Below are 15,512 nucleotides of genomic sequence, written 5' to 3'. Positions count from 1 at the left end.
AAAGTGGGTTTTCAAAACTAAACTCAACGAAAAATGGTGAGGTTGATAAGTGTAAGCCTCAGTTGGTGGCAAAAGGGTATGCACAACAACATGGCATAGATTATACTGAAGTGTTTGCACCTGTGGCTTGGTGGGATACGATTAGAATGGTAATTGCTTTAGCAGCTCGAAATAGTTGGAATGTGTTTCAGCTTGACGTCAAAAGCGCTTTTTTACATGGAGAGCTAAGTGAAGCGGTGTTTGTTGAGCAACCACAGGGTTATGAGAAGAAAGGTGAAGAGTATAAGGTGTACAAATTGAAGAAGGCATTGTATGACCTTAAACAAACCCTTCGTGCATGGTACAGTCGGATTGAAGCATATTTTGTCAAAGAAGGATTTGAGAGGTGCAGTTGTGAACACACCTTATTCATAAAAACAGGAGATGGAGGTAAAATTTTGATTATTAGCTTAGATATTGATGATCTAATTTTACTGGTAATGATGAGAGTATGTTTGTTAAGTTCAAGAATTCTATGAAACTTTAATTTGATATGACTAATTTCGGAAAGATGAAATATTTTCTCGGTGTGGAAGTGTTACAAAATCCTGAAGGCATTTATATTAGTCAAAAAAAGTATGCAGAAGAAGTTTTGGAGAAGTTTTGGATGGAGAAGAGTAGTAGTGTGAAGAATCCCATTGTTCCTAGTATTAGATTAATGAAGGATGAAGGAGTCAAGGTGAATGCTACAATGTACAAACAATTGGTCAGAAGTCTTATGTATCTAACTGCAACAGGGTCGGACTTGATGTATGTGGTGTCTCTCATTAGAATTCATGGCAAGTCCAACTGAGTTGAATTTGTAAGCTACGAAAAGGGTGTTACGATACTTGAAAGGTATTGTGGATTTGGGAGTCTTTTATCGAAAGAAGGGTAATGGAGAATTGATGGATATACACACAGTGATTATGTAGGAGATGTAGATGACAACAAAATCACTTCTGGTTATGTGTTTCTACTCAGTGAAGGAGTTGTGTCTTGGTCCTCTAAAAAACAACTTGTAGTTGCTATGTCCACTACTGAAGTAGAGTTTGTGGCAACTGCCTCTTGTGCTTGTCAAGGGTGTGGATGAGTAGAGTATTGGAGAAGCTTGGTCATTCTCAAGGCAAGTGTACCATTGTGTTATGTGACAACAGTTCTACCATTAAGCTATCTAAGAACCTAGTCATGCATGGACGCAACAAACACATTGATGTAAGGTTTCATTTCTTGCATGATTTGACCAACGATGGAGTTGTTGAGCTGAAACATCGTGTCATACAAGAACAAGTTGCAAACATTATAACAAAACCACTTAAGCTGGATGTGTTCTTGAAGCTACGTGAGTCAATTGGTGTGTGTGTGATACCACGAGTAAACTGAAAGCATTAATGCAATCAGTTTAGGGGAAGAATTGTTGGGGTTGTTAGTTGAATTTGTCTAGATTCTATTATTTAGGATCTTGGTTTGTTTTTTTTTTTTAACTATTTGTAAGGTTTACAAAAGCCAACAACATGTTTTTGAATGATATTGATCCTTCATTTATTCTTCCAAATTGTATTGTGATTAAAATTTCCAACAGAGGGAATATAATAAATTAGTTCCCTTAGTTTACATAAATTATACTCATGCAATAGTATAATTCCATAGGACGCACGCAGTAGTGCCCCAAAGTGGATTCTTGAAGATCAAGTCATGTCCAACATGAAGATCATGTCATGTCATGTACATGAAGATCAGGTAAGAATTTGTGTTAGTGTTGACGACTTCATGTGCACTGGAAAACAGTTTCCAGTGTTAGTGCCCCAACATGAGAAAAACATAAAAAACAAGAGAATTTCTAAACCTTTACAGTGCACTTAATTACAACATAATCCTTAAACCCCAAATTAGGTAAAACAACTATTATTACTACATGAATAAATTATTTAATGTATAATTAAATATACTAATATATTTATTAATTGAATTAGATATTTTATTGTACATTAATATGGTAATTACATGAGCCAATGAAATAACTACATGATTAATTACAAATAATAAATAAATAACATTATAAATAACAAAAACGAAAGTAATACGTTGAGTTATTAATTTATTAATAACATATGATATACTTTAACCTAAAAATGAATAATTTAAGAGAAAAAAATGATCTAATCATAACTTTAACACACTATATATTTGTACATAATATATTTTATGTATTATTAATTATTAATATATTATCACAAAATTTAAAACTATTGGTTTAATTAACTATAGCAATCGGATAATTATGCCAAAAATAATTTATCAAATATTTATTTTAACAATATTTTAATTATGACTATTAAATCACTATTTTAATATAGTAACTGTAAAATAAATATATTAAATAAATAAATATATTAAATAAATAAAAATAATTATTTATAAATAAAAATAATTATTTATAAATAAAAATAATTAAACCATCGTCGTCTTCCTCAGTTGCGAGCCAAAGGGCAACGACGATGGCGACGGGGACAGGCTAGTAGGCGACGGCGACGGCCAGCGACGACGACGGGCAACGACGATGGCGACGGGGACGAGCTAGTAGGCAACGGCGACGGCCGGCGACGGAACGAGAGAGGGCTGCGGCAACACCGAGAGAGGGCTGCGGGAACGAGAGACAGTTGCGGAACGAAAGAGGGTTGCGGCAACACCGAGAGAGGGTTGTGGAAATGAAACGGCAAAGAGGGTGTGCGACAGAGAGCCCCCCGAGAGAGCCCCGCTCGCCGAGAGAGAGCCTGCGCGAGAGTCATGTAGATGACTCTCAAAATCGGGCGGAAAGCACTATCCGCCCGTTACTCTTGAGACATGAACTCGTGATTCATGTATATTCATGTACATGACATGAATTTCGGCGCCCCCTAACGACATCAGAACATGAACTGCGTAATGCGCATGAAGATCATGTCCTGAGTCATGTGCACTAACTCCCCCTTAGTCTTTTGACATATGCCCAATTTGGACTCACGGCCATTGGGATTCAACTGCTCCTGACTCGCTCACAAAATTCAATTTTCGAAAACAAAGTAGGGCCTTTTAAGATTTGAATCGACGACCTACCAACTCGCCTTTAAGACGTAACCCTTAAAATTTGTTATTAGTCACTAACCTTGATGGCTGACTCATCGTTGTTACCAAAGCCCTACCCTCCTGTTTTTTGCTCCAAAAGATTTCCCCTATCCATTGAATATACAAAACCCTTCTAATTGCAATTATTTGTTCGAATAAGAACCATTTTCACAGACGGGGCTGAAGGGGCATCTAACGTAATAGAGCATAGTAATAACATCTCTAAATCACAGACCAAACCAACAAACAACAAAAACCTGTGAAAATGCTCGGTGAGTACACATACGAAGGAAGGACTCTATGCACAAGAACATCAATCCCCAAAAACAAAAAAAAGTAAGCATATGCCTCAGCGCTCACGCTGATCATCCCAAAGTCTTAAGGGTATCCTTTCCATCTGGGATAGGAATTGTCTTCTCTGTTGTTCCTGAACGCGCAGCAGCCAACAGAGTAGACAATGATGAGGAAGATGAGGAAGATGATGTTTACGACCGCCACCTTCTTCCAGTCTCGCTTCAGGTTCGCCAGAACCCCTGCCTTGCATGATTGGCAGTCGTAGCACAACTTTTTGGAATCGTTCTCCCATGTTTTGCAGTCTGGATCCGGAGATGCGGTGGCTGCCTTTCTCCATACAGTCGCATTTTCATAGGCGTACCCGCAGCTAGTGGGTGGCTTGCAGCAACCGGACTGCACAGCACAAATCATCATTCATTATTATTTATTTCATGTACCATTACATTGCAAGAAACAGTTTTTTTTAATGAAGGAGCTCGAATGGATCCATACACGCAGATTGGGTGAAAAACAAGAACACTGCTATTAATTTCGATTCCTTGACTGCCTTCTGAACAAAACTAAGTTTGCTTTAGCATTTTCTTCTATAGCAAAGCTATTTTTTAGTTGATTCAACATACCAAGAGTAAGATAGATGGGTCTTTCGTTAATACCCAAATTTAAAAAAAAAAAAGAAAAAAAATTAATTAGCTATTTTAAGGTTCTTAAATCCAAGAGCAGCCCAGAACGAGAACAAAACTGGATAAAAGATCCACAAGGCAGCAAGAAATGAAAAAAACAAGAAAAACAAATCAACAATCCAAACTAACGCATCCACCCCGGAAAGCCACAGTTCCAAACTTCGAATCAGACTACGGTAGGTGACTTTTTAAATTAAAGAACTGAATAATTCAAGAGACAAGTCCGAATATCCTATGAACAGTCGAAACAGAATTCGAATATAATTCAGGGGAACAGAGTCAAATTATTCCGCAGACACGCTTCTTCCAAATTCATTAAGAACATCAGCAAACGCCAATAAAACCAAAGCCCCAAATTTCAAGAGACGGTGAATCAATTGAAAGACACTCGCAACTAGAAGAAATAGATTCAGAAGAAAAATCCAAGAGGAATTCCAGTGGTAGAAAGGCAAAATGAACGAGTGATTAGGGAGAATCAGGAATAACCCCATCCATCGCTGAAAACACTGGAAAATACGGATGAAATAAAATAACCGCCTAAAATATCTCGATGGCAAAGAAGTGAGAAAATCCCCCAGATCGACAATAATTTTACACAAGTACCATGCTGAAAGGAAATACAGACAGGCAAATTCTCAAAGAAATCAGTAATTACCTGAATCGGCGACAAGTTCTTGTTGAAAAACTCAGCCTGGCGCAGATTATCATCCGCCAAACTCTTACAGACATTGCTATCCTGCAAGCAACTCCGGATCTTCCTCCAGTTCTTGTTGTCGTTTACCCTCTTCTGCAGCCAATTGGAGTAGTCCCCAAGGCGATACTCCTTATACCCTCTCTCAGAAACCACTTCTCCGGCGCCCTTATTAGTGACAACAAATGCGAAGATAGTGAAGCAGAACAGAAGCACGATGAGGAAGAACATAACCAGAAGATAGAACCATAGAAGCCAGGAGACGCGACAACAGGCACCAACGAGGCCGGCGAGCGAGACGACGAGAAGGAAAACCCCGAGGGCGATGACAGGCTTCTCCAAAAACTTCTCACAGTCGGTGCTGGCACGGGTACTGAGCCATATCCCAGCGCCAAGAATAGGGACGGAGAGCACAAACGTCACAAAATTGAGGATGCCGACCAGGTTATTGCTCACGCGAAACATGTCTTCCTTTTTGAACTCGCCCTAAACCTGACTTAGAAGGCGAACCCCGATCCGAATAAAGGACAGAAATTCAGTGAGGACACACCGAAGTGGCAAATAAGAGAGAAACGAAGAGAAGGAATGAAGAGAGAGAAGTAGGGGAAGACCTCTTTATAAGATTGGATCAGATCAGGGAGCGACTTCAAAATCTCTTCAAGTACCGGCGAAGGTTCTGATATTCTACGTTTCAGCAATTACAAAAACAAAAAAAAGCAATAATTCTGCCCTAACTCTCACTCTCATACGCGGAGTGCGTAGTATGTACGCATCGGCCGTTATTTTTACTCCTTGCCAATGTTAAATTTACAAGAATGTCATAAATCGAACCGGGTCGGTTCAACTTAGTGCAGGTCATATTTCAATTTTTAACATGATTTTTTAATTCATCAATTTATTTAAAGAGTAAAGTGAGTCAAATTTGAAGGATAGGAGTCGTCTCTTCTATTTTGACTGGAACCCATTGATTCAGCTGATTCTACTCGGGTTTTCATGAACATTTTCAGTGGATTCGTTGAGTCGGACAGGTGGGGGTAATTTACGGTTTGGTAGACGGTTACCATCTGAAGAATTGACGGGAGGTGAGAGAAGTGAAAGAGGGAAGAGGTGATGCGAGCGTGTGTGGTTGTTAGTTGAGAGGGCTCTATATCTTGTAGCATGGCGACTCGTTAATGGCGTATACACTGCAAACTGCAAAGACGAGGAAACCGGAAAACGACGGTTCATGTTTTGTTAGTATTAAATAAAATTTATTAAATACCCGTGACTTTGACTTGGTACCGGAACGGAATGTCAGAAAGAAAAGGGGGCTCCAACTGCCATCCATGTCGTAGAACTTAGTTAAAGAATTAGTAAATTGAAAAAGGGGCCGAGAGTCTGCTCTCGTCGCTTGAATCCAAAGTAATATATTATCTTCAATTGCAACTGAATGAGAAACTTTAACATGGAATCACGTCTTGATGGACTGTCCGTTTCGCTTTATTAATTTTACGCATCACCTGAGATGTTAATTAACGTGTTATGGCCTTTTTGATTTCAGACCTTCAACCTACCGGACTCTACTTTCTCGTCCATTTTGCGTAGCGGACTCCACGGCCCTTAACTGGGACGCCACCGTCTTCTCTCGGCTCTCAAATGAAAGTCGGAGACTTGCACACATTCTAATTTTGTGATAGTCTTAATGTTGAAAAAATTAGGTGGATACACAATTTCAGATTGATTCAAGCTTTGACTATCACAGTCAGTTTGGTTCATCCGAATTCCCAAGAGTAAAAATTAAGATTAAGATTCCTCTTACGTTTATTCCAGGAACCACAAGTTCATACTAAATATCTCGCTTATGTTACATGATGGTGATGTCAACAATCAAATCAGCTTTAGGGTCGAATACGTGTTTTTGAGTTCGAGGATGAGTCGCTCCCTCTTCCCTTTAATTAAGAATTTTGACTTTTAAGGTTACATGGAAGTTCTATTTGACCACATCACCATTAGTGGCTTTAAGATTTTTATAACCTTGTCATGAATCATAAGTGCATGTAATGATGAAGTTGGGCACTGCGTGAAAAGTTGTCGCTCTTTTTTCGTCTTGGTGTGCACCCTAACTTTTAAGGGATTAAAATTAATTCCTTTTATCAACTGGTTCGCCAGTCGGTAATTAAAAAGTGATTTGTTCGTTCCAGATTGCAGATGAGTTAATTAGTCATTACATATATATGAACAGTGTTAGTTAACCACTTACCTTACAGTATTTAAATATGAATTAGATAAATAAATATGTGATTAGTTGCTCGTTTTAACGGTGGTCGATCAATAGATGTTAACACGCCACAATAATTTCAGTAACCTAAGAAACAGCTCTCATTCTTCTGACCTTCCGCTTCACAATGTGGTTCTGTAGACGAGTAACAATGGCCTGTAAACAATGCGTTATGTACAAAGGGTAGGCGCTTTCAGAAACGTTAAAAGCATTCAAAAAATCTTTTCATAGTCACGATTCTTTTTGTTATCTACTCTTTCGGATTTATGGCATTTGAAGTATGTCCTTGCTCTCGTTAGGTAAAAGTACCAGGAAACTAACCTCTTATCACAAGCAAGCAGCTTATATTTTGCGAAAGAGATTACAGAGGGAGATCAAAATATGAACGGGAGTTAACAGCAAAATAAAAGGTGACACCACACAAAGTTGCTAGAACTTCACACCTTATTCAATTGTTCGCCTATAAACTAGAAACATTATTTCTTATCAAAGAGGTCAAAAGAACTTGTGATCCCAACATCAGCTTTTCAACAATTCAGGTCAAGCAAAAGAAACCAATTTTTTGCAAATCAGAGAGGACCAGGGAAAGCGCCATTTTCTCGCTGCTCATTCCATTTGTCTACCTGTGAATACATAAAGAATAAAAAGCACAGGAAATCAAATTCAAGCAGTAGCTCATATTGGCGCACCCGAAAGCAAAAAAAATACCCAACAAACCTGTTCTCATCTGCAATTTATCACAAACCTTCAGAAATACCAAATAATACTGGACTCAAAGTAGATTTTTCCTTTTCACTTCACAGATAATATTTAGCATAAGCCTTTAGAAAAAAAAAACCTAGAATTCAAGGAGATAAAGAAATTGCAAACTGCTTTCCTGCAATCTGTAACAGACTGTAATGAAAGAAGTAAGAAAAAGATGTAATATTCAGAAGAGTAAAAATTCCACCCTTTCTCATGGATACAGGTGTCTCATGATCTAGACAATATCCCTGCCCAAAAGTATGCAACTCAAATCCCTATGATGTGAAAACAACTAACTACACAGATGTGAGTTAAGCAAATTCGAGTATTTTGTATTTGGTTTCAGACTTCGGCAAATGAAGATTATTGGAAAGTATACCCCACAGGACAGTTATATGTTGACCAACATGCTGGATCCCGCTAGCTTGAACCCATGTGTTAAATGGCACAAGGTACAATACTTCCAAGAAAAAGCAATAAAGTGGATACTGAGAAGTGGAGTGGCAATTATAAGGAGACTCGGTATTCTTTAAATTCAGACAGCCCAAAGACACAGTACTGGATTCAGGTTAAATTATTTCCATCTACATTAAAAGAGATGTATAACCAATTTTGGGGCTCTCTCATAGAATTCTCCCTTCACCAAAAGAGAAAAAGAAAAAAAAGGATGTATAAACTATTTAAATTTATGAGTCACTTAGAAAATATGAAGCCTTGACAATCTTTGCCAAGGATCAGTGACATCTTAGATATGGTAGAAAGTTCTACTGAAGGAAAGCTTTGAACTTTGGGAGAACCAAATCAAACTTCAACAGCTTTAATGGATCCCAGATACAATGAAAAAGCTCTTATACGTTCATTATCATTATAAAGTAATTTAAGTTAGATGCCCAAATGGGACCTAAGAAACATCACTTTGTAAATGTTAGAAAACTTTATTTTAAACAACAGAAAATATAATGCAATTTATACGTTCGGCACCCAGGCAGATGATTAGAAAAACCCCACAAACATCAAGAGTGCATGCCTGAAGTTTTACTTATACAGAGGATCTGATATATTCTGCCATATAAATTACTTATTCACACTCTTAGTCAACAAGAAATATTTATTTTCAAAGGCTACCACAGATGAGCTGTATGTCAAGAACCTGCATCCTAGCTGGTAGCCCAATCATAGTAATCTTGATCTTAGATTTATTGCATGTCCTCCTAAGTACTTTCGTAGCTAAGCAAATCTACATAAAATGTAGAAACATTTCACAAGCAATGTGTGGTAAGTTTTATACTAAACAGCTTCCTTTCTTTCTCCCCAGAATGTTCTTCATACAATGTGCTTTGCACACAACTTTGCTTTAACAAGCTAAAAAAGTCATACTCCTAACTCTTGGTGAAACAAGAGGATTTCATTCTTCTCAAATAGATTTTATCCACATTGTACATACCCCTGAAATATGAGATGAATACCTCTGCACTTCCTTTAGTTCACTCTAACCATGACACAGAAAGACAAAATTCCTATTAAAAAAATTTATAATTCTTTTCAATGACAGACTGCATAACTAATGTAAAACCCACCCTAAACATGTAGTGGAGTAGTTATCACAGATTTAAAGAGTATTCTTTAAATTGGTTACACTTCACCTGTGCAGGCCTAGTTAAATCAATGGCTTATAAAAGCAAACTGAATAAAAGACAATATCACTTGTCTGAGAGTTGTCTTGGTCAGAATTTACTGATGGAATTTGATGGTAGTGATATGTAGGTATTTTTTGTGATATTGCAAAGTATAAGGATAGGAAACCTACTACATAAGGGTTGTGGACAATTAACCCTAATAATTGTAATTAATAAGAATAGAGATGGTAGTAGCAGTAATGCTACTAAAGGTTATTTAGCAATAATAAAATATTAATCATAATAATTTTAGTAATCAAAAATCTTCACAATAATGTATTTCATAGCGTACTTCCACGACGGAAAGCCAAGTTGATCATCATGCATTCATTCATGAGTAGAATAAACAAAAGATTCATGTTCCAAGACAAAAATTAAATGGCAGAATCATCTTCCATAAGATTTATGATAAATAATTTATGAAGCTACATTTTTTTTTAACTTTAGAATAAGCGCAGGAAGTCGAGTAGGCATAAAGTTTCCATCTCCTCAAAATAGAAGTCTATATGATGGCTAGCCAATATTATGCCATTTAGAACAAAGACTAATTTTCTCCAGCTTCTCACCACCTTCCCCCCCACCCCCAGAGAAAAAAAAAACCCAAATCTAACTTTTGATTCATGAAGAAAATATACCTTTCAAGCTAAAATTGAATAAGAATTCCAACTGAAAGTAATATCCCAGATAACATAACATTCAGAGGAAACAAATCTAGGGGCCAGCCTTTATAGTACTATTTGACAAGGTTATTTACTAAATCCATTGAAACAAATTACTAAAAACTATACAATCTTTTTAGGTTCTATAAGAGAAAAGCTCTTAATTACCAAAGCAAAGATGTTTCTAGTTCAGTTAAGTTTGATTATCCACCTTCAATCAATCAACTTAATAGAACCTGATTCCTTTTTTTAAATAACAGGAAGTTGATTATAAATAACAGATATGATTCCCTCAGAGTGTTACACCAAGATTCTTACTCTAGGAAAAATGAGAGAAGGGTGGGTTAAATCAGAAAGAGTTTAATATCAAACAGTAACCTTATTAGCTATTGCACAAATATGTGTAGTCACTAACCCATTCTCCTGGGCAAAGGGAACGGTAGTATTTAGCAAACTTTTCACATTCACTTGTCTCATCGCCTTTTGCCGCTACACACCTGTAATTTGCAAAGTACAAAATACAGTATAATACAATAACAGGAAAAACGAAATAAGAAACAGCATCAATCTCACTGAAAGCTAATATATCGTTATTCAAACTAAGAAAACAGCATCGATTAACTCAAAAGTCAGCATACCTGTGGTACTCAATATACCGAGTAAAACAGTGCCTAGTTTGATTTGTTGTGGGGAACCGAAAATCCGCAGGTGCAGTTTTGATTTCAATCTGATAAAGAAGCCCATTATAGATTTTGATGTTATTCCAAAATAATTTCAGTGAACCCAGTCAAAGGGAGAAAAGTAATACAAGTTTGAAATTCAATAAAATTCATCTTTGAGAAAAATCATTCATCAAGCATGCTGTAGTCAATGAGATCTCTGGCATGAATATTAAAGGAATTTGAAGTTGGACCTTAGCACTAGAGGACAAATCATTATGAGCCCTAATTGTAACTTCCAGCACGTTGACACTTCAGTTTTAGCTCTGTGGGAGCACAGTGGGGACCTATCAATTGTGGTGGTATCCTATGGCACCACAAAGAAAATGTTAATAGTACTTTCAAGACCTTCATTTTGTTTTTGGAGGGGGGGAGAGGGGGTTGTGCATGGGTTGGTGGGTTCTCTTGTTTGATGTCTTCAGCCCAAGTCTCGTTACGTAAAAGGGGTGTATGGACATTCAAAGAAAAAGTCAATTCAACAATTACTCAGTCCTTGTTAAAGGAACTCCACCAATACTCTTTCATTGATGAGAATTTGTAATCTCCCCCACCGGCCTCTCCAGACGTATTGGACCTCATGATATTTGATTGACTCAAATTGCCTACTGTACTACTTCACTAAAGTGACAACCCAGTCAATGTGCTAGTAAGTTATCATCTCCAGTTCTTCCTTGAGAGTTGCTTTTCATAATTCCCATCCTTTAGACATCCTTTGGGAGTTTTCTTCTACTCCAAATAAAATATTTCCGGAAATTTAAAAAAAAAATGTAGAGGGAAGCCATACTGTAAATTTAAACACATCTTTTATAGTCAAACATCAAGATGTTATGGAGGAACACTAACTTCAGTGCTATTAGCAAGAGGTGGGGCAGTATTCTCATATAGCAACCAATTGAAGCTCACCATTACACTCCAGGCCAATATACCCCAATTGATATTCAAAAAGACTAAATCAATAGAAGATTTGTCAAAATGCTGCCCCAGTAAGACTTCACCGCACCCATACCTATTGGAGAGGTTATGACAAATATGGGAACAATTGCTCCAAAGCAATGTAGTTGAAATTGACATATACGATTTTGCACCAAAGCAACCCCACAGTTGCAAGTCTTTTCAGTTGAAAATCTCTTCCATTTTCCAACGTCTAGGATTCTGTTATACTGACTGTCTTTCAAGGATGTCGGCAGATATTACAAATTAAAACAAAGACCTAATAATATGCACTCAATGGAAGCCTTCACATGAACCAACTTCAGTTCCAAAAGATGCTTAAAAACTGTAACCAAAACAATTATACTCCAAACTATCTCCGATACTCTAAATTACTAGATAGAGGGGTATGTAGCATAAAAAATATTTTTTATCTAATTCAGTGAGTGTAGATCTCATGAATGGTCCAATACATTCATCTTCGTGCATAAAAAGAGCCACCATAATATCTTGATACAAAATTAAAACCATACATATGCATCAAGTGCAAAGCTCCAGAAAGAATTAATTCTAAAAGAACAGAATTAACGGAATCTTCAAGGAAGGAGGACATATGATGTATAGTCATACTTCTCATAGAAAGTGGGAAAAGAAAACCTCAGCGTATAGAAGAAAGGTCCTAGCAAGAAAATATTAGAAACCAGAGAGTAAGAACAACTCAACCGTGCAGCTACATTCATAATTTATACACTGAGCAGAGTCCATCCTCGTAAAAATCGAAATCAGGTCTAGGTATACAACTCAGAAATAACTTGAACCCCCGTTTCAAATGATCTTTAGACACATTAAAGCAGAAAAAAACATCCCAAAATATGTCTCAGAAAGAGGAACATGGATAGGTATTGTTGTGATGATCTTGTTATTGCTGATCGGCGGTATAATAGAAGCCTCTCAAAGTGCAGGTTGTACCAAGGAATTGATTAATAGGTAAGGAATGACAACCAGATCTTTAAATCCTGAATCTCCAGAAAATAAATGTAAACCTTCGAGGACTATACTCTGTCAACTCTAATAGAAGAGAAAAGTCAATTTCCACAATGACCAGCCAGGTCATAATTTCCAATAAGACTTTAAACATGTGCAGAAGAACACAATAATCGGTAGAAGGCAAGGCTACGATGATTACAGATGAAGTGAGACGGGAGAAGAGAATAGATTTGGGTGAGATGAACTTACCTCCGCCATTGTGGATCGATCCACGCAACGCTAAAACGAAGAAACTGAGCACCAGATGACTCGTCCACAAGGGCGGGGGGGGTCGACGCTAAAGAAGAGAGTCCCCTTACATTTCTCGTACGTGTGCAACAGACTCTTCTTCATTGGTGAGTAAAAATCGCGCGAGTAACCAGTTATCACCGACCAAGTATTTTTAGTAAAATACTTAATATGTAAAACGTAAATAGTGGACCTTGCAATTAGGCCCATCGCCGGGCCAGATCGAGTCGCTCAATCCATTAAAGAATGGACTCGATCTAAACGTAGTTCAATCCAATGCCTAAATTCACCCAATTTCAGGTTTACACAGTAAAAAACTCAGTGTAGTTAATACTACCGAATATAAACAACAACAAAAATCTAAACTCAGATCCAGCCCAAAAGTATTGCTAGTGCATTTTAAGGGTTGGTTTGGACAAAGGATTTGCTAGTGCATGAGATCCGACCAATCCATGTTTCCAAAACCAGAATCCAGAGGTTTAGTTCATCTTTAGTTTGACTAAGTCCCCATACCTGCGTACCTTTCCGGCGAAAAATACTCATCTGATCCGCCTCCAAGCATTCGATAAATAACTAGTCCAACTCTACTCATTCCATGCCATCTTACTATATTAAGCCTCTCTCAACAAGGAGAAGAAAAACTAACTCTTGATTACCCCCGTATTATGGAAGAAAACAGTGCCCGGCAACAACCAGCTGAACCAAAGCCTCAAGTTGAAGCTCCAAAGCAGTCACGAGTGTCTGACAAAATGAAGAGAGTGGCTGGAATACTGAACATATTATGCTTCATCCTCTCCCTTCCGGTGCTCGCCGCTGGGATATCATTGCTCTACATGCGAAACTATGACTGCGAGGGTCTTCTGCGAGTGCCGGAGATGCGACTCGTGATCGGAGTCGCTATGATTCTCATATTTATTATCATCAACCTGGTGATCTACTATGGCTCCCGTTGTCTCATGCTGGGTCTCTTGGCGGTGATGATCCCGCTCATGATCATGTTCATTGTGGGATTTGCCCTGATCGGTGCCTATAAAATAGAAAGCCGAGCAATGCCGGACTCGCCCATGTGGCTCAAACTCAGAATTGGTCAGTCTGTTTATTGGAATGATATAAAGACTTGCTTGTATGACACTCTGACCTGCGCTGAACTGGGCTCCAGAACGATGGGGCTAACATCCTACGAGTTCAGTACGGAAAAGCTGTCACTGATAGAGGTAAGCCCCAATACTGTTTACCAGAGCGGATATCATTCATCTTTTGCGCGAGCTCAATCGCATTGCACCATATCAGAACAAACTCTTAATTAGTTACCAACGAGAATAACAATTCATGGTTTGTTGCTTATGGCAGTCTGGCTGCTGCAAGCCTCCATCTTTCTGCGGGATGCAGTACGTGAACGCGACCTGTTGGATCAACACAAGGAAAAGCAAAGAGTACCAGGAGCTCAACTATGCATCAACGTCTGTCTTAGGCGGGGACTGTAGCACATGGGACAACGCACAGAACAAACTCTGTTACGACTGCGAAGCTTGCAAACAGGGATTCTTAAGAACCCTCCAGCAGAGATGGAAACGCCTGGGTATCTTCCTCGTTCTAATGGCAGTGCTCCTCATCTGTACCCATGTTTTGATTTTCGTCGCAAATGTGGCAGATAAACAGAAAACGTAAGGTTTGCAGATCGTTGAAATTTGCAAGTATCGAGTCTGTTTGCGTTTCTTCTAGTTTCACTGTTTAGCTTCTTTTATTACTCTTCCTGTGAATATTGACGGTTTTTGTTGATGAGTTCTCTACGAATTTTTGTTAGCTGATCTCTGATTCTGTTTCTGATGGTGCTGCCGAAGGTAAATTTAGGATAGCGTCCATTGGTAGTGGAGATACTCGTCAAATTACAATCCATGTGACAGTACTACATTTTTTTTTAGAACAATAAGAAGAGAATTTATTGAAGGGGTTCAAACATTGAGGAAACAAAACAAGGCAAATATGAAAAACCACAAATCATAAAGTACACAAAATAAAAACATAACAAAGCTATACTATTTATGTGCAACCATATAATAGTGAAGAATGTATTGAAACCAGTTGCGCTAAAACTTCAAGGCATTAGTGAAGGCGTAACATAAATATAAGAGGAATCGGTCCGGTCGATATTAAATTCTCAACACTCCCCCGGACGTTGTCATTTGTGGCTCGTGGAAACAGGTGGGAGCGAGACTCGAACTCGGGACCAACCTTACTCTGATACCAAGTTAAATTTGGGTCGAAGGCCTTACCCTAAAATCACTATTCACTTAGGAAACCTTTTTCCCAACTAATAAACTCAAGATCTTTGTATCCACTAATCCATGTGGGACTATTTCTTAACACTCCCCCTTACGTGTAGGCCCGCTATCTTTTGTGGCTCTACAAGTGGATAATTTAGGTGGAGGCTCACATACTGAGTGGCTAGTCATTTTAGGATAAG

At 38.1% G+C, this 15,512-nt stretch overlaps 3 protein-coding genes across 3 annotated transcripts; 1 reads left to right on the top strand and 2 right to left on the bottom strand.

The window, feature by feature from the left end:
• Nucleotides 1–3,304: 3,304 nt before the first annotated feature.
• On the bottom strand, nt 3,305–5,451 carry LOC137945745 (tetraspanin-8-like). Its single transcript, XM_068791744.1, has 2 exons — nt 4,753–5,451; nt 3,305–3,810 (listed from the first exon to the last, which is right to left on the bottom strand). Exons 1-2 carry the CDS (start codon nt 5,251–5,253, stop codon nt 3,502–3,504), a joined length of 810 nt encoding a protein of 269 aa, XP_068647845.1. The 5' UTR covers nt 5,254–5,451; the 3' UTR covers nt 3,305–3,501.
• A 1,978-nt stretch (nt 5,452–7,429) lies between these two features.
• Nucleotides 7,430–13,126, bottom strand: LOC137946163 (cytochrome c oxidase subunit 6b-2). Its single transcript, XM_068792374.1, has 4 exons — nt 13,010–13,126; nt 10,763–10,851; nt 10,540–10,621; nt 7,430–7,668 (listed from the first exon to the last, which is right to left on the bottom strand). Exons 1-4 carry the CDS (start codon nt 13,016–13,018, stop codon nt 7,615–7,617), a joined length of 234 nt encoding a protein of 77 aa, XP_068648475.1. The 5' UTR covers nt 13,019–13,126; the 3' UTR covers nt 7,430–7,614.
• A 587-nt stretch (nt 13,127–13,713) lies between these two features.
• On the top strand, nt 13,714–14,716 carry LOC137946762 (tetraspanin-15-like). The gene is made up of 2 exons (XM_068793069.1): nt 13,714–14,262; nt 14,399–14,716. Exons 1-2 carry the CDS (start codon nt 13,714–13,716, stop codon nt 14,714–14,716), a joined length of 867 nt encoding a protein of 288 aa, XP_068649170.1.
• The last annotated feature ends 796 nt before the right edge of the window (nt 14,717–15,512 follow it).

The sequence above is a fragment of the Aristolochia californica genome, unplaced genomic scaffold, assembly GCF_029961685.1.
Source record: "Aristolochia californica isolate CCGP_79_NKW_82.1479 unplaced genomic scaffold, dmAriCali1.0.hap1 SCAF_12, whole genome shotgun sequence".
Lineage (NCBI taxonomy): Eukaryota > Viridiplantae > Streptophyta > Magnoliopsida > Piperales > Aristolochiaceae > Aristolochia > Aristolochia californica.
The sequence above is the reverse complement of the archived record's forward strand: the minus strand, read 5'-3'. Positions and strand labels throughout refer to the sequence as shown.

What these genes read in the sequence shown, in the direction of transcription:
- LOC137946762 (XM_068793069.1), top strand. Translation starts at nt 13,714, where the DNA reads ATGGAAGAAAACAGTGCCCGGCAACAACCAGCTGAACCAAAGCCTCAA. An exon ending in AAAAGCTGTCACTGATAGAG is followed by an intron (nt 14,263 to 14,398) that starts GTAAGCCCCAAT and finishes TGCTTATGGCAG; the next exon opens with TCTGGCTGCTGCAAGCCTCC.
- LOC137946163 (XM_068792374.1), bottom strand. An exon ending in CGGTATATTGAGTACCACAG is followed by an intron (nt 10,622 to 10,762) that starts GTATGCTGACTT and finishes TGCAAATTACAG; the next exon opens with GTGTGTAGCGGCAAAAGGCG. An exon ending in CCCTTTGCCCAGGAGAATGG is followed by an intron (nt 7,669 to 10,539) that starts GTTAGTGACTAC and finishes ATGTATTCACAG; the next exon opens with GTAGACAAATGGAATGAGCA.
- LOC137945745 (XM_068791744.1), bottom strand. Translation starts at nt 5,253, where the DNA reads ATGTTTCGCGTGAGCAATAACCTGGTCGGCATCCTCAATTTTGTGACG. An exon ending in AGAACTTGTCGCCGATTCAG is followed by an intron (nt 3,811 to 4,752) that starts GTAATTACTGAT and finishes TGTGCTGTGCAG; the next exon opens with TCCGGTTGCTGCAAGCCACC.